Consider the following 20,964-nt stretch of genomic DNA (forward strand, 5'->3'; position numbering starts at 1 on the left):
AATGTGATTATACATTTCATAGTTTTGCATCATGTTACAGCTTTTCCTTCGTTTTGTCGTACGTTATAATATTTTAAAAATATACGTCTTATCTGATATAAAAATAACGTGATATCTGTCACTGTAGTATGTTCTGGAGAATCTTGATAAGCACTTGCTTCTTTGAGATGCTCTTTTTTCAGTTTTGGCTCAATTTGGTGAACTGAAACAACAGAATTAAGGTAACTGTCTTGGTAACTTCAACTAACTATATTTTTTATTTCAAGTTTATATCTGAATTGTTACATACTTTTCCAATGATTGTTGTTGCAAGACAATTGAATGAAATATTTATCTTTTGTCATCTGACTGGTTTTGAAGAAGGAGAATTTTATATACTGACAATCATTTGTTTGTTCAAGATCTATGTGTATATCCAAATTTACTTTGTAGACTCTTAATGCACGTTTAATGGCATCCCATTGCAAGAGTTGCTTTCCTCTTCTTTCTTCTTTTTCTATAAATGTCAAAATAAGAGTGAAACAACATAATATCAAACTTCTTGACTATCTTCCAAGTAAATCAGATACACTCACCAATCTGTAGGTCCACCATTTGCAGTGATAATGCTTCTCTTTGATCTTTTCCCTTTTTCAATTCCTCTTTAAGACTGTCCTGTGTCCTTATTGCAGTAGATTTTTTCTTATCTATCAATTTTTGCTCCAATATGACTTTGTCTATATCAAACTTTATTGTGCCGATTTTTTTTTGCAACTCTGACATTTTATTAACGTTAAGGGATTTCTTTTCATTGCACTCTGAAACAAAAATATCGTATGTTTTTCAAACTACTTAACCTTTAAAGATTCAAAATCAAATTATTCTTAATCGGTAGATTGTGAATAAAACAGACGGTTTCGTGGAGAAATCGCTGAAACGTAAATAATGAAACTACTCCATTTTTCAAGTATTTAACAATTTGCACACAAGGTACTAACCTTTTTCGTAAAGATGCCTCTGTTTGATCTTGGCATCTACCGATAGACGAAATTCCTGACACGAAGATATTAATTTATTTAAAATAGTGTAGTCGTCCTTCTGAAAAACGTCGAATAAATTACACTTAAATTCTTCGATATCCATTACGTCGTGAATGGGCTCGAATAAACAGTAAACGATTTTAATCGCTTGACAGGATCGTCACACAAATTGGTTATACCAACCAGCCTTATAACTGACTTGATTTCAAATAGCAGTGACGCCAACATCGCGTCGTGGTATAATAATACTAGTTTTAAATCGATAAGATAGGGACTGCAAATAAATCATTTCGTAAAATCCATGCAACACATATAAACGAAGTAAATTTATTTAAAATAAAAATTAAATTCTTTCAAATTAAACTTTCAAATTTAAATCGTGACATAACATAAATTATATTATTAATAAATTGTAATATATTACAAAATATTGTCCAAATAACTCATTATATAATACTTAATTTTTTTTTAATAGATGCTATTCTTAAGAACAAAATATAAAACTATTAAAGCACCTCTTATCATTTTTAGCTATTTCAATATTGACGTAGAATCAGTATTTGTCGTTTTTGTTTCCTCCTCCCAGGTTATCTCAACTATTTGCAGACTTCCATCCTCTTTCATAGTTAACAACTGTTTTTTGGCATCGCTTCGGTTTTTCTCCTCCAAATTTTGCATATCACTTGAATCTGACCTCAGTCTTTTTCTTGAGTTATCAGTATCAACCGTATTGATTGATGATTGATCGTACGTCGAATGCCGAGAAGATGCGGAATCACCTAATAAAACATTTTTTTTTAGAACACTTTGCAATAAGAAATTAATTTTGTCAATAATAAATACTTACGTGCTAACGCGTTGGACGAATATAAGTCATTACAGTTTAATAAATTTGTCGGTGATAACGGCGTTGTTTGAATAATAGACAAGACTGGTTGAGTTTGATTCGAAGCTGTTATTTCTACTGCATCATTCTCGGCAATAACATCAGAATTGTCTACAACGTGTCAGTAATATGGAAAATAAAATCATAAAAAATTGAATAATAAAAAATTAAAAAAGTGTTGATACTACAAATAATGTATCACTTTTTTTTGGTTCTCTGATATCCAACCTGTCTGATTTTCTTTGTTTTCCAAATCATCTGCTTTATTACAATCGTATCCCTCAACTTGCAAACTTTTTGAACTACCTTGTCCACAAAAATCATGAAATAATTTTTGCTTGTTATAATCTTTTAAGTGATATGTTGTAAAACAATTGAGATGTGTGGTATATTTGCATTTATTGCATTGCAACCAAGAATGAGAGACCATTTCCTTCGAATCATCTTGATTGGAATCATTTTTGTTCAGCTGATTAAAATAAACAGAGGTATCTTTCATTCTAGATTTTGTGATCTGAGGGAATTGACAGGGTTTTGGTTGATCACTGTGGAGCTCTCCTTCTTTCAAAGAATACTTATGTTCCAAAAAGTTTAAGATAGTGTCTCGCATGGTGCACATTTCCATCTCTGCCCGATCGAGATTGTTAATAAGAACACCACAGCTGCGGCAAATAACGTCATCCTCAGATATAACAACCATGTATCTGCAATAAAAAAAACATTTTTTTATTTTCTACGTTAAGACGCTTACGTATTTGGCTTGTAATTAACAAAAATTCGTTACCTTTCACCAACTAATTCTGCGAGTTTCTCGACCAGCCTGGTTCGTGAATTTTGTGTTTTGCACGTAGCTAAAGAGTAAGAACGACCCTGGACTTCGTCATCGCAAACAAAGCATCGCAACTGTTCTTCACTCGTGTCTTTGTTAACGTTATTACCTGTTTTGTTCATTGTCTCAGAAAGTTCGTACGATTTTATTTTCAAAACCACTGTTTGGAGTCCCTATGCATTACCTCAAGCACGTGAATGTACCGCCATGGGAGCAATATGTGATTGAGGTTAAGTAAGATTAGGTCAGACTTTCAGTTTCGGTAAAAATAAATAAGTTTCTAAATCATTGAATTCAGAAAATTGATGCTGATAATAAAGTTTCTTTGCAAACCATTAAATATATTTATTTGCATTGTTATTATAAAACGTATTAAATACAATTTGATTAAAATATAAAAAATAATCATGCTTTAATTTAAATATACTTTTTACTAAAAACAATTTGTGTAAATAATATTTTAAATGTGAATATTTAAGCTATAGCTTATTTTATTTTTATAGCGATAAACAATTTTACTACACTTTTAAATAGAAAAACTGCTTATTTAAGAAACATTTAGGAACATCTCTCTTTATAACACTTTAATAAAATATAATTATGCTTATACATTTTTATCTTTATGGCGTTTTATCGTAAGAAATAAAATTATATACAGTTTACATATACATTATATACTACATACAATATAAGTGTTATTAAAATTCTTTTTATATATATTTATGCCAAGAGAAAATAATTCAATATCCTTAAACACAGTATGTATGTATTATCGAAAATTAAACTTTTTAAATAAATTACTAAATGTAACTGTATAATTGTAACAAATTAGATATTGCTTCCTTGAGATCAAGAATGCACATGTTAATATATATATTTATATCTTTGCAATTAATCAATCACATTTAGTAATCCACTAATATATGCTTGTAAAATTTGCAAAGCTGATGCAAGTAAAAAATGCAAATAAAAATAATGATAAATTTCTATCAATATGTAGAAATCTTTTGAATGCTTAGTTGACGCAAATAATACTTAATTAGCGTTTTCACAAGCATCGATCCAGTCATTATATACATCTAAAGGTTCCGACAATAAATTTATCGAAGTCTGAAAGTCTTCCAAGCATACTCTGCAGGTTATCCTCGCAGTATTCCTCGATTTGTCCCTATAAAATGAGGCAATATCAGTTTCTCACTCTATCCTTAATTAAGTTACCTTAATTGACTACAGAGTTGAAAAAACCATTTCGCTGCGAAAGAGCAAGTTATGTTACACAACTAGATCCAGCGTTTTTATTACTCGAAAAGGACTTCGGTTACACTTACATCTTAACCTCGCACGATTTCTCATGATTACAGAACGGACAATTAAACTGCGTGTCCAACGGCTGTATCGCCTTCTTCTTGCTGGGCGGTTTCCGTTTACTTTTACGTCGGCCCATTTCACTCGCAATTGACCAAAATTACTCTTGTTTGAATTGGGAGAAATGTTTGAAAGACAACCCTGACGTAGATTTACGCAGATTCCGCGGTTTTACGCTAGTAGCTTGTTTGTACCGCTAAGTTAGGCTCAAATAAAGTTAGGTTAATTCCAACAGCAAGCACGACTGTTATTAACCAATGGAAACACAGAATAAAATCCGATATCTATGCAACGATTCAACGTGAACATCCACGCGATTCAAAAAATGATACTTTGTAAAATTAATCATTATATTGAATCAGGGGGCTGTAAGTTAAGTTTATTCACATTACGTGTATACAGACGAATGTAAGATTTATAGTTTTTTTTCTTTTTTTTTTTAATATAACTCTGTTGTAAAAAAACCACATTATTTTAATTATTCGAATAGTTATAGTTTATGTTACACTCTTATAATTTAGTAATTAATATACTGGAGATAAACTTTGTTCTTTTAAAACAATGCAACATAGTAATTGGCAGATATATACATATATATGCCAATTATTATATAATAAAAATGAGGTACAGATCATTGACTTTGTAGAAATAACACAATAATCAAATAAAATAGTAGAATCTTATCATTGTATCTAGATGTGGACGTGGCAGTTGGAGAAGAGAGACACGCATATAAATTTCTCTTTTTTTTTTTTAAGTGAGCTGTTAACGCGCGTGCGACTTCAATTCTTTACTGTTAATGTGCCATTTCCAGGTGCCACTGACATTTCACCTCCTTGTGTGCTGTCGCGTTGAGGGCTCTAAATTAATAAAATTATATATAGTTATATATAATTGCATTATGTGTAATTACAAAAAAAATTTTAATTGTAATTTACCTTTACGTGAATTTGCTGTTTTAACATTGCAGCTCGTAAAATTAACATACGAGTACGCCTCTGATAATCCTTCCCAACGCTCATAGACTTTTCAAAAGTGGTACTACGTTGATCGACGTCTTTTGCATACAAAATCTGTAATAATATATTAGTTGTGTATAGTTTTATTTTATTAATTTATATAATTCACATAAAAAAATATATAGTATGTTTAAATTATAGTAAATATTATAAGTATGTAATTCTTACCTTGTTATGCGAATCTATACGAGCCTGAATTTGACCATCAAGAATAAGTTGCATGAGTTCATCTTCCAATTCAGATACAGTTCTATTGAATGCAGTTGCCATTCGTCTCATGTCCGCGCTTAGATAAGGACTAAAATATTGTATCAAAGCTCTATTTCGAATTTGCGTATATAACAAATTGACATGAGGCGCTATATACATGTCCAAGAGTATATTATCTTTTATCTCGTCGAGTAGCTTTAAACAGGATGCGTATTTGGATTCGTAAAATTTGAAAATTATATCTCGAAGTTGAGGTTCTAATTCTAAAAATAATTTGAAAGAACTACTAAATATAACTTGTTTCTGCAATTCGTGTCTGTCGAAAGTGGCTAAAGCACAGAGTCCTCCGTAGAGGGCCACGTTTCCGGGAGAAAGCAGTTCGGGGCAGTCGCAATGATCTAAGGACGCTTGTAAAAAATGTTTTGCGGCCATTTTATATTTTCTCGTTGCCAATTCCGCTAAGCCCGCTGCTACTTTTAACTTTGTAACTATCGCCTGATTATTATCTTTGCCATGCAATTCTGGAAAGTCTGGTGTACTCTCAGCCTTGGTGACATAACTAAGTACATGAGACCAATTTTGTAAATATACAGAGACTTTGATTACATTCAAGCACATGTTTACAACATGTTTGCCGCTAGTACAGTAATCCCGTGCTCTTGAATAACATTTTAAAGCATGGACAAGATCACCACAATTCAAATAATGATCTCCCAAATCATCATGACCTCTTCGTATACTTTCCTTAATAGAGTTGCTTTTGTAATTTTTCAAATCAGTATCAAATTTTTCTAATTTAAGGGCAGCTTTCTTGGCTCTTGTCTCCACCCATGTCTGATCCATGGTTGGCATATCCTGAGAAGTGGACTGTGCTGCTATATCTGGCAATCCAGCAGTGTACCCCATGGCTTCCACAAGTTTTTTATGTAGAGTTATGTAAAGTCCAACATTGTATGTAGTCATCACATAAGTAATTGCCATTTTCAGTGATTCTACTCTTAGTGATGGACAATGATCAGCAATGTATATAAGCCTGTTTAGTTTTGCAAGTCCAGTATAGCTACTAGCATATATCTCCAGGTCCTGATAAAAAAAAAGCATAGTTTATAACGTCCAAGGAATAATAAATTCATTTAAAAATACATTTAACAAATATAGAATAATTTTTGAAGATTAAATCAGTTCTTATACATACTAGTGTTGGATTTTCTACTATGTACGGTTCTTCCTCAGCATTATCATTATCTTCTGTAGGAGCATCAACCTGCATTGGCTCCACGACATTTTGCTACAAAAAAAAAAGTACAGAGAAAAGTGAAATTCGGTCTTATATACTGCTCATGTATTATCAACGACAAATTAACAGGAACGTTTGTTCTAGATAACCCCTAAGACAGTTTCTGTTTCGTCGGATCGCGCGCAATCCCGAAAAGAAATCGCTCGTGATACATTTATGTGAAAATAATTACCTGAACGTCGTGAACTTGTAACGGCATTATTAGCCTTATCTGTTATTAATATAGTACCTCGATCGTGTAGTCAACAGTAGTTAATGACAAAAAATAGCACCACTCGTGTGACAAGAGCGTACCGTGTACATACAAATCATCGGAAATCGGAAACCCTGCCTAGCATGACTACCGCAAGTCTCACCAAGTCTCACGAGGGTGCGCGGTAAAAAATCATAACGTAAAGTTGCTAAAAATTACAACACAGCAGCGCCGACTGATGGCACTGACGACCAAAAAATTGACCAATCCGCAGCGGCCAGCCTTGAAATGGCAAGCGACGCTTTCTCTGGAGTTCTCGATCATGATTAGCTGGTTTGTTTAAGGCCCAATCTACATCGATGCTTATTTTTATTAATACAGAATAATTTTTAAAAAATAGATAAAGTGTTATTAAAAAATGATAAAAAAATCCAAACCCGAATTATCGCAAACACTCAATATTGTAAAAATGAAATTAAAGCGTGAAATCATAATTTCAAAACTTTGACTATTGCCAACTCGGAATAACGTTAAAAGCTAAAAATGATGCATTTACGCACAAACGTTCCAATTTGAATCCAAGTGCCTTCGCTGGTACGGTTAGGAGATGTTTGGTTTTCTGTTATGATCAATTTTGTGATTTTTGTTAACAAACTTGAATAATACAATGGAGAAAGAAACGAGGGATATGTGCTTGAAACACATGAGGTCTTTCAGATGTAAGTTGCAAACGTTCATGAATACATATCTATTTGTGCTGTGTGAACTTTCTTTGCTTTCTTTTGGAAATAAAAATTTTAATACTTACCTGTGTTTTATATATAATAACTTTTGAATATTTGTATGTTTTTGTATATAATAGACATCCTTAAAAAAATTAATTATATTTTATTTATTAATTTTTTCTTTTTTAGCAAAAAAGCTGATTTCAGATTTTAATGTATTTCATTTCATATTACAAGAAGAAGCAGTCAAAAGAGGATTAGATGATGATATTCTGAATGAATTTATAAGTATAATTAAATGTAATGATATAAGTAAGTATTTATTTTTTCAAAAACATTGAAACTAATTTTTACATATACATATATGCATATATAAGTAAATTTTTAATTTATATAGGTGTAGTCAAAAGAGTAATGTTTGTAAAATATCTGGTACCCAGATATAAGCTATCTGAAAAAATGGCAAAGACTGTAATTACCTGGTGCCTATCCTCAATAAATAATCTACCAATTACTCTTAGTATAATCATGATACAATGGATTACAGGTAATTTAATGCTCCCACTTTCACCTTAGAAATATTTTATATATTATTTGTTATGGATTATAAAGACATTTAATTTTCTATGTATAATAATGCATCATTAATGCATTTAATGCTTCTACTTTTACCTTAGAAATATTTTATATATTATTTGTTATGGATTATAAAGACATGATTTTTTATGTATAATAATGTATCATTAATGCATAGGTGTATGGGATTACGAATTGGTAGATAGAAAAGTAATCAACACATATTATGACATCTTTTTCCGTATTATGCTCAAGAAACAAAAATTGGTAAAGTATATATCTTCTTTGTTATGTAAAGATTTGAGAAGAGGAATGTTAAAATTTCACTTTGCCTGTATCAAGCTTTGCATTAATTTAATAAAATAAATATGAATTTTAGGAACGTTACATAGCACGTCTTATCTACATGCTTACGAAACCGGAGGATGTTTCTCGCAGAGATGTTATGAGATTATTAACTCTTCAAAAGAATTATATGAAGCCTCCAACTCACATTATTGCATTACTTTCGTAAATATACTTATATATGTGTTTTATTAATGATGAATTAATAGAATAATTATGAAACATATTTCGACAGATTATTTAAATCGTACAAACCTGAATTAGTACCCGAAAAAATACAATCGGTGAATGTAGAAAGTGTTTGGAAGCCTATACCAGAATTCTTACGATTAGCATTAGAAGATGCTAGAGATCGTGCAGAACTTCTGCAATCACGACAAGACGCTCGAACTTATTTTGATTGGAATATAATGCAGGTATAAAACAAAGTATATAAATGTATTATGTAAAATGATATGAGGATTAATTAGAAATAAATTTTTATACATATAGAATTTGAAGAAAAAGAAAAAGGTGCTCCTTCCATCTGTCGGCTATTTTCATATTGGTTCGAGTATTTTTAAAGATAAATGTGCAAAGTCGATTTTTGATATAAGCAGGTAAGTAATAAAAGTTTGCCACATAAATATATTAATATTCTTAGATGTATATTGCAAATATATTAATATATATGTGTCATGATATGTTTAGTATAGAAGAACTGGGAAAATATCATCAAAATATTGAATTACCATGTAATGCTGTTTCACTTTTAACAAATATGATTGGTTATCATCTTCTTACATATGCAGACTTTTCATACCAAAGTAGATTTTCGTACAATCTTTATAATACGCTAACAAGAGGTATGTATTTATATTTTTAATTTTTTTACTATTATTTAACGTAAACTTTATATATTATAAAACTAATACGTTTGATGTTTCAGCATTTATATTGGAAAATGAAAAATTCTCCGAAGAAGAAATGGATAAAATTTTAACTATGACAATCGAATTTTCTCGATATATGCAAGAAGGTATACTTGTAATTAAATTATTTTTTGATGAATATTTATATTATAATTCAGGCGAACATTTGCCAAAATTACTCGGCTTGTTACAGTGGATGACTTCTGTATCAGTAACAGGTAATTATTAAGTTATTGCAGGCTTTATAAATGTTAAAATGTTAAACTAAAATACTGTATTCTTTCAGAGTTACGAGAAAATATTTTGATACATTTAGAAAATATATTTTATGAATCAAATTTAAACATGAAATGTGAAATAATTAAATCTGTGCAGAAACTAATTACAAATTTGGTAAGGATGGAATAATTCTTTCATAATATTCTTTTTCTTTTACGAAGAAACTACAAACGTTAATTTTTTTTTAATATCTAATAATTTAGCAGAATACTTCTACAATAACATTTTATTTACATATATATTATCGTTACATAAATGTGACATTTTATTACAGTTTGTAAGACAAGGACTTGAAGAACAAGGTCAATATGCGTCATCCTTTTTACGACAAGGTCCTCTAGAAGATTTAACAGAAATTATACCGGTGCTTACGACAACCTTAGAGAATTTCATTGTTTGCGGATTAAACATACACAATTACAATATTATTTTGTTATCAGAAATTTTGGCATTTTACGAACAGGTGTGTAAAATTAAAATTATAAATATTACAGTCGCAATGTTTAATTACATTTTAATTATTTAATTGCTTTTTTTCAAAGATCTGTATATTAGAAAGCCATAGTTATATATCATCTTGGACACTGCCGCCGCCAGCAGTCATCTATGGAGCCTTTATTACGAAGAGTTGTGCCATTCTGTCGAGAGTTTGTGGACTGTTACTAAGGTATTATCATCTTTATTAACTTGCAAATAAATTTTATTTTATCACTGACACTTGAATCATAGATATCGCAAAATGAGTTCACGTTTACGTCAGATTATGCCATCAGACATATATCAGGAAAAAATTCGCACTATATCTATTTACGCAAACGATATTCATAAAGCACTATGGTATGATGAGGTATGTACGAGTAAAAAAAATTAAAAAATAAATTAGACAAATAAGCAACATTCACAGAATATTTAAACAGCCTTTTAGTGACCGGAATAATGGCGAGCTTCTAAAAAATGTTCCCAAAAAATTAATCAAGGATTTAGGCGATTGCGAACTAGATACATTATTAAATATTAGCAATCATTATGCTGTATTATCCTACAGATGTGTAATAAATAAAACGGGTCTAAATGTAAATACAAAAGAGGTAAATATTAAAATATCTATTACAAATTTTTTTCGAATTTATGAGCATATTATGTAATATTTATTGTAAACTATTTATAAAAAAAAATTTAATTATGATTTGTTCATTTATTTAAAAAGAATTTTTTTAATAAAAATTAAATTTAATGTTAATAATTTTAATGTAAGAAATTAGACATACTATTTTGTTAAAAAATTTTTTGAATGAACTTTTTTTTGGTATACGTTTGCTTTTAATATTAAAATGTTTTTCATTTTTTGTTTAGCGTGCTAAGGCTCTGGCACTTCACTACTATCCCGCAGTAAACGAATTTCTCGCTGCGTTTTACGAATGATGTATTTTAGACTTATGGAAGGTAAGATATGTCAAATAAAATTACATTTTTTTTCTTTAATTCGTGAACGTTATATATAGATAAGGCCACACTTGCCGATAAGCTATGTTTTATTCGTTATAAATATAAAAGTTAAATGCAAACAAAAAGAAAACGTGTCTACAGTAATCACGGAAATTAAATATATGATAGAATTTATTTTTGTCATTACACTTCGACAATGTCTTATCATTCAACTTTTTTATTTACTTAAACTTTAACTCTTAAGTCTAATAACGCAAAGATTAGCATTTATTTTCAATAATGTAAACAAAATGTGCTAGTTTATGTCACGTACTCGTTAGTGAATCTAGTCTTACATTCTGATTGAATACACTAAGGGCAGTGACTTTAGCTTAAATCGTAAAAAATTTGTTCCGTGTAAAAATAATATGCACCTTATGAAAATTATGAAATTCAGCTTTAACTAATTTTTAACAAAAATACGTCATATGGCACGCGAACGGATTACCCATTTAATAAAATATCGGCCATACCTTATCATATTCTCTTGTACTTAATGCGTGATATTTATGATATTCACATATTAAATTTCCCTATTAATTCCTTCTATTATTTCATGAATTACGCGGGTCTTTAATAAGTTTTCTATATATTTTCACATATCAATATATTGCTTTTTTTACCAACTAATTTCCAAACGAAAGGTTGACATTTACATGTGAATAATCGCGAAATACAAGATAATGCGTTTTATATTATACCCTCAGTGTAATATTTTGCACAATATCCGACATACACCTTTTATAATAAAAACTGAGTTCTAAAAATACAATCAATTATTAGATTTGCAAAAGTTGCATGTAAAAATATTTTCTTTTACGGTATTTGATGAACAGGCTAAATAAACGTCGTCATAAACATCAGATGATATTTTAGATGTTAAGAAATTAACATATATGAAAATGACATGATTCAAATGCGCTTAATATTATAAGGATACTATAAGTGACAAATAAATACTTATAATGTGTATGTATTAATGCGTATGACTAATACAAAAAAAGGAAAAAAAAAAAAAACAATAACTAACGCTATAACGAGTCCTATCGTATTATGTCTTTGTTGCAGATTCTAGAATATGCAATTCCAGTCAGTATACATATATAAATATGTATAACTCAAAAATAAATATCTTATTGAACACAATTCGTTCGTTACGTTTAAACTTGTGATTTTAAAAAGTACATTTCATAAAGAAAAAAAAAAAAACACCGACACAATAAACTTATATAATTTCTTTAAAGAACAGTTTGTGAAATTTTTTAATTAATGTCACAATTCCAGTTTCAGTTTCTTTAACCCTTTGAGTGCTGAATACTCGCTTATATGGTCTGTACGGACGGCGCGTGGCTAGCATTGAGCGCGAATTTGCGTCCACACTATATCGATAGATTTCGCTGGATATATGCGCCCATAGCACTCAAAGGGTTAAAATAAAAAAAACACGATCATAACACGTAAATTTGAATTCATGAATGCTGCAAACTAGACTACATCTTTTTTTATATAATAGACATTTTAAAATCAAATTTAACATTTAACGTTTACATCCACAAAAAGAGAAAACAGCCCGTATTCGCCCAAACAAAACAAAATAATTTTGTCGATTTTTCGATGTAACATTTTGATATTGTTTAATTAATTATGTGACTTAATAATTAAAAAAATGTACCATAACTTATTGTGATACGTATTATAAAATATCGAAACAAAAGATTTAATTCTTGATTATTAATTATATAAAAATAAATGTAAAATTTAATTTTTTTACTCATCGTACTCTTATGCTATGAATATAAATTTTTATATTGGTTTAAAGTATTTTAACGAATGTAGGCATCTTTGCTTATAATCTTTAAATAATTTTTCTATTAATATTGTACAAAAAATTTTGTGGATATAAACATATAAAATTTGTACACTTAAAAAACGTACTAAGAGATATGAAATGTAAGAATATTATAATAATAATAAACTATAGGATACATAAATAATTCTCTTGAGTAATAAAAGTTATTTGAGCGAGAACGAGCTGTTGGCAGTACGGAATTATATTTATGGTATGTATGTTGTTGTCAAATACGGAATTTAAATTGTAAAATAAAATAATTATATAAATTTTGATCAGTGTAATGTATCAAAATCGAAGTATTAGAAAAATAAAATATTTTGGGCATATTTCGATCAATTATAAATATCATGTGAGAAAAGTTAATCGTTACATAAAGTCGTGTGTTTTATCTTGATCACTTTGTCTTAAATTTTGAATATCTATCTTTGGCACAATATGTTAATTAAGCAAAACTAGTTATAATTAAACATGAAAATAAATGGAAACATAAATGTACAGGCCATAATTCACAGTATGCACGAACATGTGTAATATACGTGTATACACATGCATGAACAATGTGCATTTCTTTTCGAAAACCTGTACTGATCACTTATTCAAAGAAACACATAATTGAGTTTTGCCTAATGATAAATAAACTTCAAAAAATTAATCATTTCTATAATTAAAAACGTGTTCTAACGCATATTTCAACATATGTACACGCATACACGTGCATGTACACATGCGCGCATAGATGCCGAAAGATACATCCATATGCGAAGTTATGTATTTATAAGTATATAAATACAAATATATATATATGTATAAATATAAATATATATATATTCATATTTACAGCTGTAATACATGGTGTATTACATATTACATATATATCTATATTTATAACGTGATATTGCTAACAAAACTATTTAGGATATCATTTTTAGGATAATAATCAGTTCGTTTGATGTGTACTTGGTAATTATGCCCCTGTGTAGATTTGTATACATAAGTGCACATACCTTTATCCCTGCACTCACACATTTTGTTCATACACTATGTCGAAACGAACTTACGTTTCACTTCACCTTTAGTAATAACACTTTTGTACATGGAGTATCAGTACGCATCTATTATACCGAAAGAACGAGATAAAGACAACAGTTTCACATTTAACAGTAGAGTGATAAAATAAAACAGATCAGTCCCAACTACCGTCACTCCCTGCTTCTTCAAGTGCGTCTTCTGCGTCAGAGATCATACTTTCATAAAAGTCTGGCTCGTCTTCTAGGAACTCATCCAGTTTTCTTTTGTTCAAACCCAGCTTGCGCTTCTTTGTCGTTAACGCAAGCTCGTCTTCTGCCGTTCGCTCCTTACGGAATTCGTAGACTAGTGGATAAATATGTTCAATCGCTGCTTGAACTGAAGCGACGTTAGGTGCTGCAACAATATATAATTATTATATACTTACATGATCTTATGCCCAATTTTTTAAAATTTATTTAGTAAATAGAAATTTAGAAATACGAACGTATTGATATCTTTTATTTAAAACTTTTAAGCAGTATTACATGAAAATATTATTAAAAGTGAATAAATTCCTCTTTAATAATAATGAAGCCGATAGTTAATACTAACCTGTTACGGTAACACTTCCTGTAGAAAATATCTTTAGAGTAGCTTTTGGATCTTTCAATTTGTATGTAACACCAGGATGTAGTTCTGGCTCATAGCTGTGTGTTACATAAAAAAATTTGTATAATTAACATGTATTAATGTATATATTTGGGCATAACTAATTATTAAAATAATGATTTCAAAAAAGACTTCAAATATCGATAAATTATCAAGTTAATTAAAAAGTCTTTTCGTATTATGAGGCACTCTTTTTTACGAAAATACAAAAATGATTTTTTGACCAACCTGATAGAATATTTTTAAATTAAATGTTTTTAAATAAAATTAAATAATAAGATATGTGTAATATGCACACGTAAAAGAAGCACAGCAGTGCCTCGCTGCGCCTGTACTTGGCGCGAGGCACTACCGTGTGTCTCTTGATGCATAACCGGAATACACTAAAATTTATCGTTTATTCTTTCGTACTTACTCGGCATTTTCTTTGTGATGGATTGAAAATGACGTTATCTTGATGGCAAATGGCATACAACAAGTGCCTAATACATTGACCACCCTATAATTATTGAATCTCACTCTAAATCCAAGTTTCTGAAGAGAACGTGCGAATCTGCGCGCTGCAATTTTTGCTTGAACTTCACTGGTAGCACCGGTGCAAGTTACTTTACCGGATGACCAAATAGACGCTGTAGTATATGGTCTTCTTAATTTCATTGTTATCATCTGAAAATATTATAAATAAAAAACTATATAAATATGTATATATAAATATAATTAACATTTTAAACAATTAACTTTTTTCTAAATGTACTATGTCCAATTGTACCAAAATAAAAATATTAAATAATACATTTAAAAAAGATATAATTAAGTATAAAATATAATTATTTAAAATATGTATATTTATGAATTTAATTACAGTTTACAAATAACTGTTTAAAACTAAAAAAACTGTTAATCTAGAAAATTTTTATTAATCCTCATAAATTTTTCTATAATAATTTCTATATTTCAATTATCAACAAGATACTTACGATATATATATATATATATATAAATTATAAATTTCTTGTTGATAGTTGTAATATAATAGATACACATACATATGAATCATATAGTTTCTTATGTATATATATATATATATATATATAAAATGTATGTATATAATTATCAGAATGCTCCTTATCAAAAGTATTCTATTGCAACACTGTTGTAATTAAATACGTGTAAAGTGCTGAGTCTAAAATAAACAAAGTTTTGAAGAACAAAGAGACTAAAATATTTCTTAGAAGTACAGAATAATGCATAGCATTATATTAAAAATATTAATACACATACAAATTTTTAAAGTTTTTTTAAATTAAAAAGTACCATGTATATTTTGCAGTTTTATTAAAAAGCTATAAATGTAGAAAACATCAGTACATACCCCATTTTCTCTTCTGTACTCAACATTGGATCCATTGAGCGCTATCTCTCTCAGGTTCAAATGACATCTGACACTAAAACTGCAAACTACATTGTTAATAACAATATCTAGCTCTGGAGGCTCTTCATGGGGTTCTTCATGAACTTGTTCATGGGTCTTGTCATGAGGCTCTTGAGTACGATCTGCATAAGGTTGAAGCTGACCATCAAACAATCTGTCCTTTTCCTCTGCACGGGAGTCTGCATTGCTCAAATTGTTAACATCCTTCACATGATTCAGGGATTTATTTGTTAATGGTTTCATGCCATTCTCTTGAATAGCAGTTGCCATAATATTGTGTACCTATAACATATAAACATTAAAATCAATCATTGTAATTTATACATATATACTCTTTACATGTATTTAAATTTCCAGATTTTTAAACTTAAAATATATCTAGATATTTACAAAAAAGAAATTATACAATATAAAAGAATAATTTATTACTTTCATGGAAATGTAGCATGTAACTTTTATTTAAATAATTGAATTAAAATTTAATATAATTTTAATCAATCTAAAAAGAATCTTTAATATTAATTTATCGCAATAAAAAAAATTATATAAAAATTACAATATTAACTCACACAAAATATTTTAGAAATTATGCATAATTAAATAAAGAATATACATTGCAAGAAAATACAAAAATAAAATACTTGAACTGCTATATTTAATGTCTCTTAATAAGAATTTAGTATTTTAGCGTATTTATTTCAAGATAAATCTTTATACAACAAATTATAATTCATTCTCCACCGCTTAGAAAAGAAACGATACAGTACTGTTAAAATCTATGTTTAACTAGACCTGCCAATGACAATGACGCCTCAATGATAACGATTCATCCGATTGACAAAACCCGTCCAAAAATGCATATGCAAATAAATTATATCCCCGGGTAAAAACGTTCAACTCAGTTGTTGCAGAGATTCGTTTACGACCCTTTGCAACGAAACTCGATTAGCGAGTAACGGAACGCGGTGTGCGAGCGGTCAGCACCCAATCAGCGGAATTATTGTACCGCTCAGCAAGATAGCGGTCGGCGGCTGCTTCCGGCAAGCCGTCGGGGAAGCCGAACTGATCAATTCTCGAGACAAGATCAACCCCTGGCGAAGTCGAAGAAGTCGTGCGGATCCCGGGAAAAAAAGAGTGGAGACTGGGGGACGTGCGATCCTCGCGCTGCATCCGCACGTGGGGGAAGGGCCGCGCGTCGTGAGCCACGGGCGTGCGAGGTTACAACGTCGCGGCGCCGACGCGACGGGCGCCGCACGTGGAGGGACGACGGGAACCCGGTGAGCGGTCACCGGAAGATCAGGGACGCGTTTAACCCTTCGAGAACGTTTTCTGCAGCGCAGACACTCGCGAGATACACCGTCGAGCAGTCGCGAGCGCGCGCGCGCGCGTGCTTGCGGAGATGTGAGGGCGGAAGCCTGCGGGAAACGAGTAACTTACAGGGCTTCGCTACGCCAGGCGAGCGTGATCCGCCGCGCGTAGATCAAGGGTTAACGTCTTTGTTGACAAGTATCGGCAAGACACGAAGCTGGCTCAGTAGCGACCATTGCCATTGTTCTCAGCCATATTCGCTAGACTGGCGACTACTGGCGACCCAAGCGGCCAAGCCGACCGACGACCGCGGTGCCGTTCGCAACACATAGATGCGCAAATCTCTTTATAACCGGTACATCGAGTATTGTACTTAGCCGAATCGACACCACTCGGAGTCGGGCGCCGCTGTTTCAAGAAGAAGAAAATCAACAGCATCATATTTTTTAAAGTTAGGTTGAGGTTATTTAATAATTGACGCCTCATAGAATAATATTTTTATTTCTTGCGGGCTTGGTGGAAAAAGGACCTGGAAATAGAACGGAATACTTTAAAACTGAAGGTTGTAATTCAATTTTTATTTTACTACTATTAAAGGTAATGTCTTTTATTCACATAAAAGTTCAAGTAATTCTTACTTATAATGTAATTTTTCTTTGTTGCTTAATAAATGTTGGAGAAAGAGAGAAAGTTTAGAAGTAAGAGGAATTACAATAGAAATACTTAAGCTTTAATGTAAATGAAAAGCATTTAATATGTTATAATACTTTTATATTTGATCTCTTTTTTTTCAGATATAAGATAAAATTAAATAATTGTATTAATTTGATTGAAAGTTGTTAGAAGAGTTTCAATAATGGCAGCAGCAAGAGCAAAGCGTGCCAATGCTGGAAATAAAATGGCTAGGCTGCTAAATGAAGAAGAAGAAGATGATTTTTATAAAACAACATATGGAGGGTTTGATGAAGTAGAACAAGACCATGATTACATGTATGTAGTTTATAATAGTGTCAGTAGATTCACATACTTTTCATGAAAAATTGTATGAAATAATTAAATGTTATTAATGTTAATTATTAAAATTATTAAATGTTAATTATTGAAATTATAGGGAAGAAGATGAAGCTGAGGATGAAGTGGACTCAGACTTTAGCATTGATGAGAACGACGAGCCAGTTTCTGACACTGAGCAGGAAGGTCCAAGAAAAAAGCGTAGATTAGTAACAAAAGCATATAAGGAGCCTAAACCTGTAACATCTCATGCCCAGTCAACACACAAGGAAAAAAAGATAAAACAGCCAAAGCAGGATAAAAGTTTTATAGATAGTATAGGTAAAACATATTTCTCAGCATAAATTAAAAGTATTTCCTGTCACTATCACTAAAATATTTTGCACAGAAAGGAAATCAATACGTCGTTCCACTGCCGCGAAGTCGGCGGCTACACAGAAACGTTTGCGCGAAAGAAATGAGGACCAGAGAAGGAAAATAAAAGTTGTGAAATATGATATTTGGAAACCCACACAGGAAGAGTTACTAGAAGAAGCATTGCAAACAGAAGAGCTTAATACGAAATCCTTGGGTGCATATAAAATTAATTAAAATACATTAAAATTATATTCCTTCTTAAAAAAAATCAATTTCTATTTTAAAAATATGCCCGAGTTATAAATACAGTTATATTGTTACATTCACAGAGAAATATCAGAAATTAGAAAATGAAAAAAAAACTACAAGGACCGTGAGGAAAACACATGTTGGACCAATGATTAGGTATCAATCTTTATCCATGCCAGTTATGGTATTATCTGAGACACACGTGGACGAAGACGAAAAAATCAATGTCGAATGCGACGATGAAGTCAAAGAAAGTTCTAACAATCCAGGTTCTAGTAGTTCTCCGAAAGAAATAAGGTAATTTTCAAATTTTTTTTTGTAATATAAGTGATAGAATATAAGATAAAATAAAAAAAAGTTGGGTTTAATGTTTTTAAATTTTATTTTATTCCACATATTTTAGCGAAACAGAACCAAAAGTAAATGAAAAAGATGATAATAAGAAAGAATCTACCGACGCAGGTCCTTCCGCGCTTGTCAAAAAGAAAGATATTCACGCCAAGGAAACCGGAACTTTTTACGAGCGCACATTTATCACATTTGAAAATGAACAATTGTTCCTAGATGTGTTTAAGAAACCAACGCATCAAAGACCGCCATTGAAACCTTTATGTGCGATCACACGGTAAAAGATATTTTATTTTTAAAGTTTCATATTTCTACTATTTATGAATAAACGCATGATATTATAATCTGCCATTTTTAGAACATTAACACATTTTTTTATTTTACTAGGCTGCCAGCCAAATATCTAGATCCCATGACACAGCTTCCGTACAAAAACGTACAGACTTTTCGACTGTTGCGAGAAGCTTACTATCAGCAGCTCGAAAATCGCACTGATCTGAACGATGCCTCTCAAAGCCCAGAATTATCGCGGTGGCTCGAATGGCGACAGAAAAACCACGCCAATTCGCAGAGAAATACTATTCGTCTGGAGTCCGCATCTCTGCCCGTGTCTTCGTAAGTCTTTTCTGCTTGTAAATAACAATTTAATAAGTATTATTTTTACGTGCTCATAAAAAATGAAATCTTTGTGTACTTGTATAGTAATGCGCGGTAAAAGTTGTATAATATTTGCTGTTTTTATATAATATTAATTGTAATATAAAACTCTATAGATTTATAAATTACGAATTATAAGAACAAATGTTTATACAAATACAGAAACATTTTTTAAACATTTGGTTATTTTATTGAGGATACTTTAAGTATTACGATTAAATCATTTCATTGCGTAGAAGCGGGCGAGGCGTGTCGTTTGCAAATATTACATTCATTGTAATCACTCATTTAAAAGCAAGTTTGGTATTTTATTAATAAAATAACGAAATACAAGGCATTATTAATAATCTATACCGTTATAGATATAATATCCTTTTGTATTCAACTGAGGATGAAACATTCTTATATCTTAAATTATTTCTCGGAGTTATGTGTACGCGTGTATCTGTGTGTGTGTGCATACATACGTGCGCATGTACATGCAAGTATGTATAATTTATTCTACTTACTTAAAAGAAATTATAAATCGCGCCTCCTAACTTTTGTAGCTTCGCGGGCCTAAGGATACAGAATAAATCAACGGATGTCTGTAGAAAAGTATCGTCGCTTACACATTAGTCTCGGTTCCGTATGTCTGTGTATGTATGTATGTCTATAACAAAGTAATAAGCCTGCTATCAAACGGTAATTATACCGGTGATTATCTTACCACTTTTAAGATTGCTTCGAGAAACAACGCGTTATTTCCCTTCTCGCGCACAACAGATATATACATATATATATATACCTCGCAATAATATAAATTATGCATACTATAAATCAGGTGAAACTCACGCAAGACGCACTATAAATTATCTGAGTTTTTTTTTTATTTTCAATAATTCTCTTAAATAGTATTATAAGTGATAAATTTCAAACCGCTGATCTTTCATGC

At 30.7% G+C, this 20,964-nt stretch overlaps 7 protein-coding genes across 14 annotated transcripts; 2 read left to right on the forward strand and 5 right to left on the reverse strand.

Moving 5' to 3' along the window:
* Positions 1-29: 29 nt before the first annotated feature.
* LOC139105016 (uncharacterized) lies at positions 30-1,211 on the reverse strand. The gene is made up of 4 exons (XM_070660849.1): positions 978-1,211; positions 576-797; positions 290-496; positions 30-202 (listed from the first exon to the last, which is right to left on the reverse strand). Exons 1-4 carry the CDS (start codon positions 1,120-1,122, stop codon positions 30-32), a joined length of 747 nt encoding a protein of 248 aa, XP_070516950.1. The 5' UTR covers positions 1,123-1,211.
* Positions 978-3,064, reverse strand: LOC139105012 (uncharacterized). Of its 2 annotated transcripts, XM_070660843.1 has the most exons (5): positions 2,690-3,064; positions 2,134-2,609; positions 1,867-2,016; positions 1,535-1,798; positions 978-1,077 (listed from the first exon to the last, which is right to left on the reverse strand). In XM_070660843.1, exons 1-4 carry the CDS (start codon positions 2,854-2,856, stop codon positions 1,551-1,553), a joined length of 1,041 nt encoding a protein of 346 aa, XP_070516944.1. In that variant the 5' UTR covers positions 2,857-3,064; the 3' UTR covers positions 978-1,077; positions 1,535-1,550. The 2 variants fall into 2 exon arrangements, with proteins under 2 accessions (XP_070516944.1, XP_070516943.1); XM_070660842.1 differs by lacking the exon at positions 978-1,077 and having other exon boundaries at positions 1,415-1,798.
* Positions 3,065-3,303: 239 nt separating this feature from the next.
* Positions 3,304-4,369, reverse strand: LOC139105018 (transcription elongation factor 1 homolog). The gene is made up of 2 exons (XM_070660851.1): positions 4,063-4,369; positions 3,304-3,902 (listed from the first exon to the last, which is right to left on the reverse strand). Exons 1-2 carry the CDS (start codon positions 4,176-4,178, stop codon positions 3,770-3,772), a joined length of 249 nt encoding a protein of 82 aa, XP_070516952.1. The 5' UTR covers positions 4,179-4,369; the 3' UTR covers positions 3,304-3,769.
* A 183-nt stretch (positions 4,370-4,552) lies between these two features.
* Positions 4,553-6,994, reverse strand: Csn1b (COP9 signalosome subunit 1b). The gene is made up of 5 exons (XM_070660836.1): positions 6,798-6,994; positions 6,524-6,616; positions 5,287-6,411; positions 5,038-5,172; positions 4,553-4,959 (listed from the first exon to the last, which is right to left on the reverse strand). Exons 1-5 carry the CDS (start codon positions 6,822-6,824, stop codon positions 4,882-4,884), a joined length of 1,458 nt encoding a protein of 485 aa, XP_070516937.1. The 5' UTR covers positions 6,825-6,994; the 3' UTR covers positions 4,553-4,881.
* A 172-nt stretch (positions 6,995-7,166) lies between these two features.
* Positions 7,167-12,545, forward strand: LOC139105007 (centromere protein I). 3 transcript variants are annotated; one of them, XM_070660829.1, is made up of 16 exons: positions 7,169-7,537; positions 7,733-7,855; positions 7,941-8,090; positions 8,298-8,386; positions 8,499-8,629; positions 8,700-8,880; positions 8,957-9,063; positions 9,155-9,309; positions 9,393-9,593; positions 9,662-9,768; positions 9,929-10,117; positions 10,197-10,321; positions 10,384-10,501; positions 10,572-10,742; positions 11,008-11,097; positions 12,208-12,545. In XM_070660829.1, exons 1-15 carry the CDS (start codon positions 7,486-7,488, stop codon positions 11,074-11,076), a joined length of 1,968 nt encoding a protein of 655 aa, XP_070516930.1. In that variant the 5' UTR covers positions 7,169-7,485; the 3' UTR covers positions 11,077-11,097; positions 12,208-12,545. The 3 variants fall into 3 exon arrangements, with proteins under 3 accessions (XP_070516931.1, XP_070516930.1, XP_070516932.1); XM_070660831.1 differs by having other exon boundaries at positions 7,172-7,537; positions 7,781-7,855; XM_070660830.1 differs by lacking the exon at positions 12,208-12,545 and having other exon boundaries at positions 7,167-7,537; positions 11,008-12,164.
* A 101-nt stretch (positions 12,546-12,646) lies between these two features.
* Trf2 (TATA box binding protein-related factor 2) lies at positions 12,647-17,677 on the reverse strand. Its single transcript, XM_070660844.1, has 5 exons — positions 17,538-17,677; positions 16,041-16,382; positions 15,084-15,334; positions 14,612-14,706; positions 12,647-14,413 (listed from the first exon to the last, which is right to left on the reverse strand). The coding sequence occupies exons 2-5, from the start codon at positions 16,368-16,370 to the stop codon at positions 14,175-14,177; spliced, it is 915 nt and encodes a 304-aa protein (XP_070516945.1). The 5' UTR covers positions 16,371-16,382; positions 17,538-17,677; the 3' UTR covers positions 12,647-14,174.
* On the forward strand, positions 17,669-20,850 carry Yl-1 (Vacuolar protein sorting-associated protein YL-1). 5 transcript variants are annotated; one of them, XM_070660837.1, is made up of 7 exons: positions 17,669-18,005; positions 18,203-18,398; positions 18,520-18,740; positions 18,808-18,990; positions 19,106-19,322; positions 19,429-19,650; positions 19,761-20,850. In XM_070660837.1, the coding sequence occupies exons 2-7, from the start codon at positions 18,265-18,267 to the stop codon at positions 19,990-19,992; spliced, it is 1,209 nt and encodes a 402-aa protein (XP_070516938.1). In that variant the 5' UTR covers positions 17,669-18,005; positions 18,203-18,264; the 3' UTR covers positions 19,993-20,850. The 5 variants fall into 5 exon arrangements, with proteins under 5 accessions (XP_070516938.1, XP_070516939.1, XP_070516942.1 ...); XM_070660838.1 differs by having other exon boundaries at positions 17,669-17,970; XM_070660841.1 differs by having other exon boundaries at positions 17,669-17,970; positions 18,245-18,398.
* The last annotated feature ends 114 nt before the right edge of the window (positions 20,851-20,964 follow it).

The sequence above is a fragment of the Cardiocondyla obscurior genome, linkage group LG08 (assembly GCF_019399895.1).
Source record: "Cardiocondyla obscurior isolate alpha-2009 linkage group LG08, Cobs3.1, whole genome shotgun sequence".
In the NCBI taxonomy this organism is placed as follows: domain Eukaryota; kingdom Metazoa; phylum Arthropoda; class Insecta; order Hymenoptera; family Formicidae; genus Cardiocondyla; species Cardiocondyla obscurior.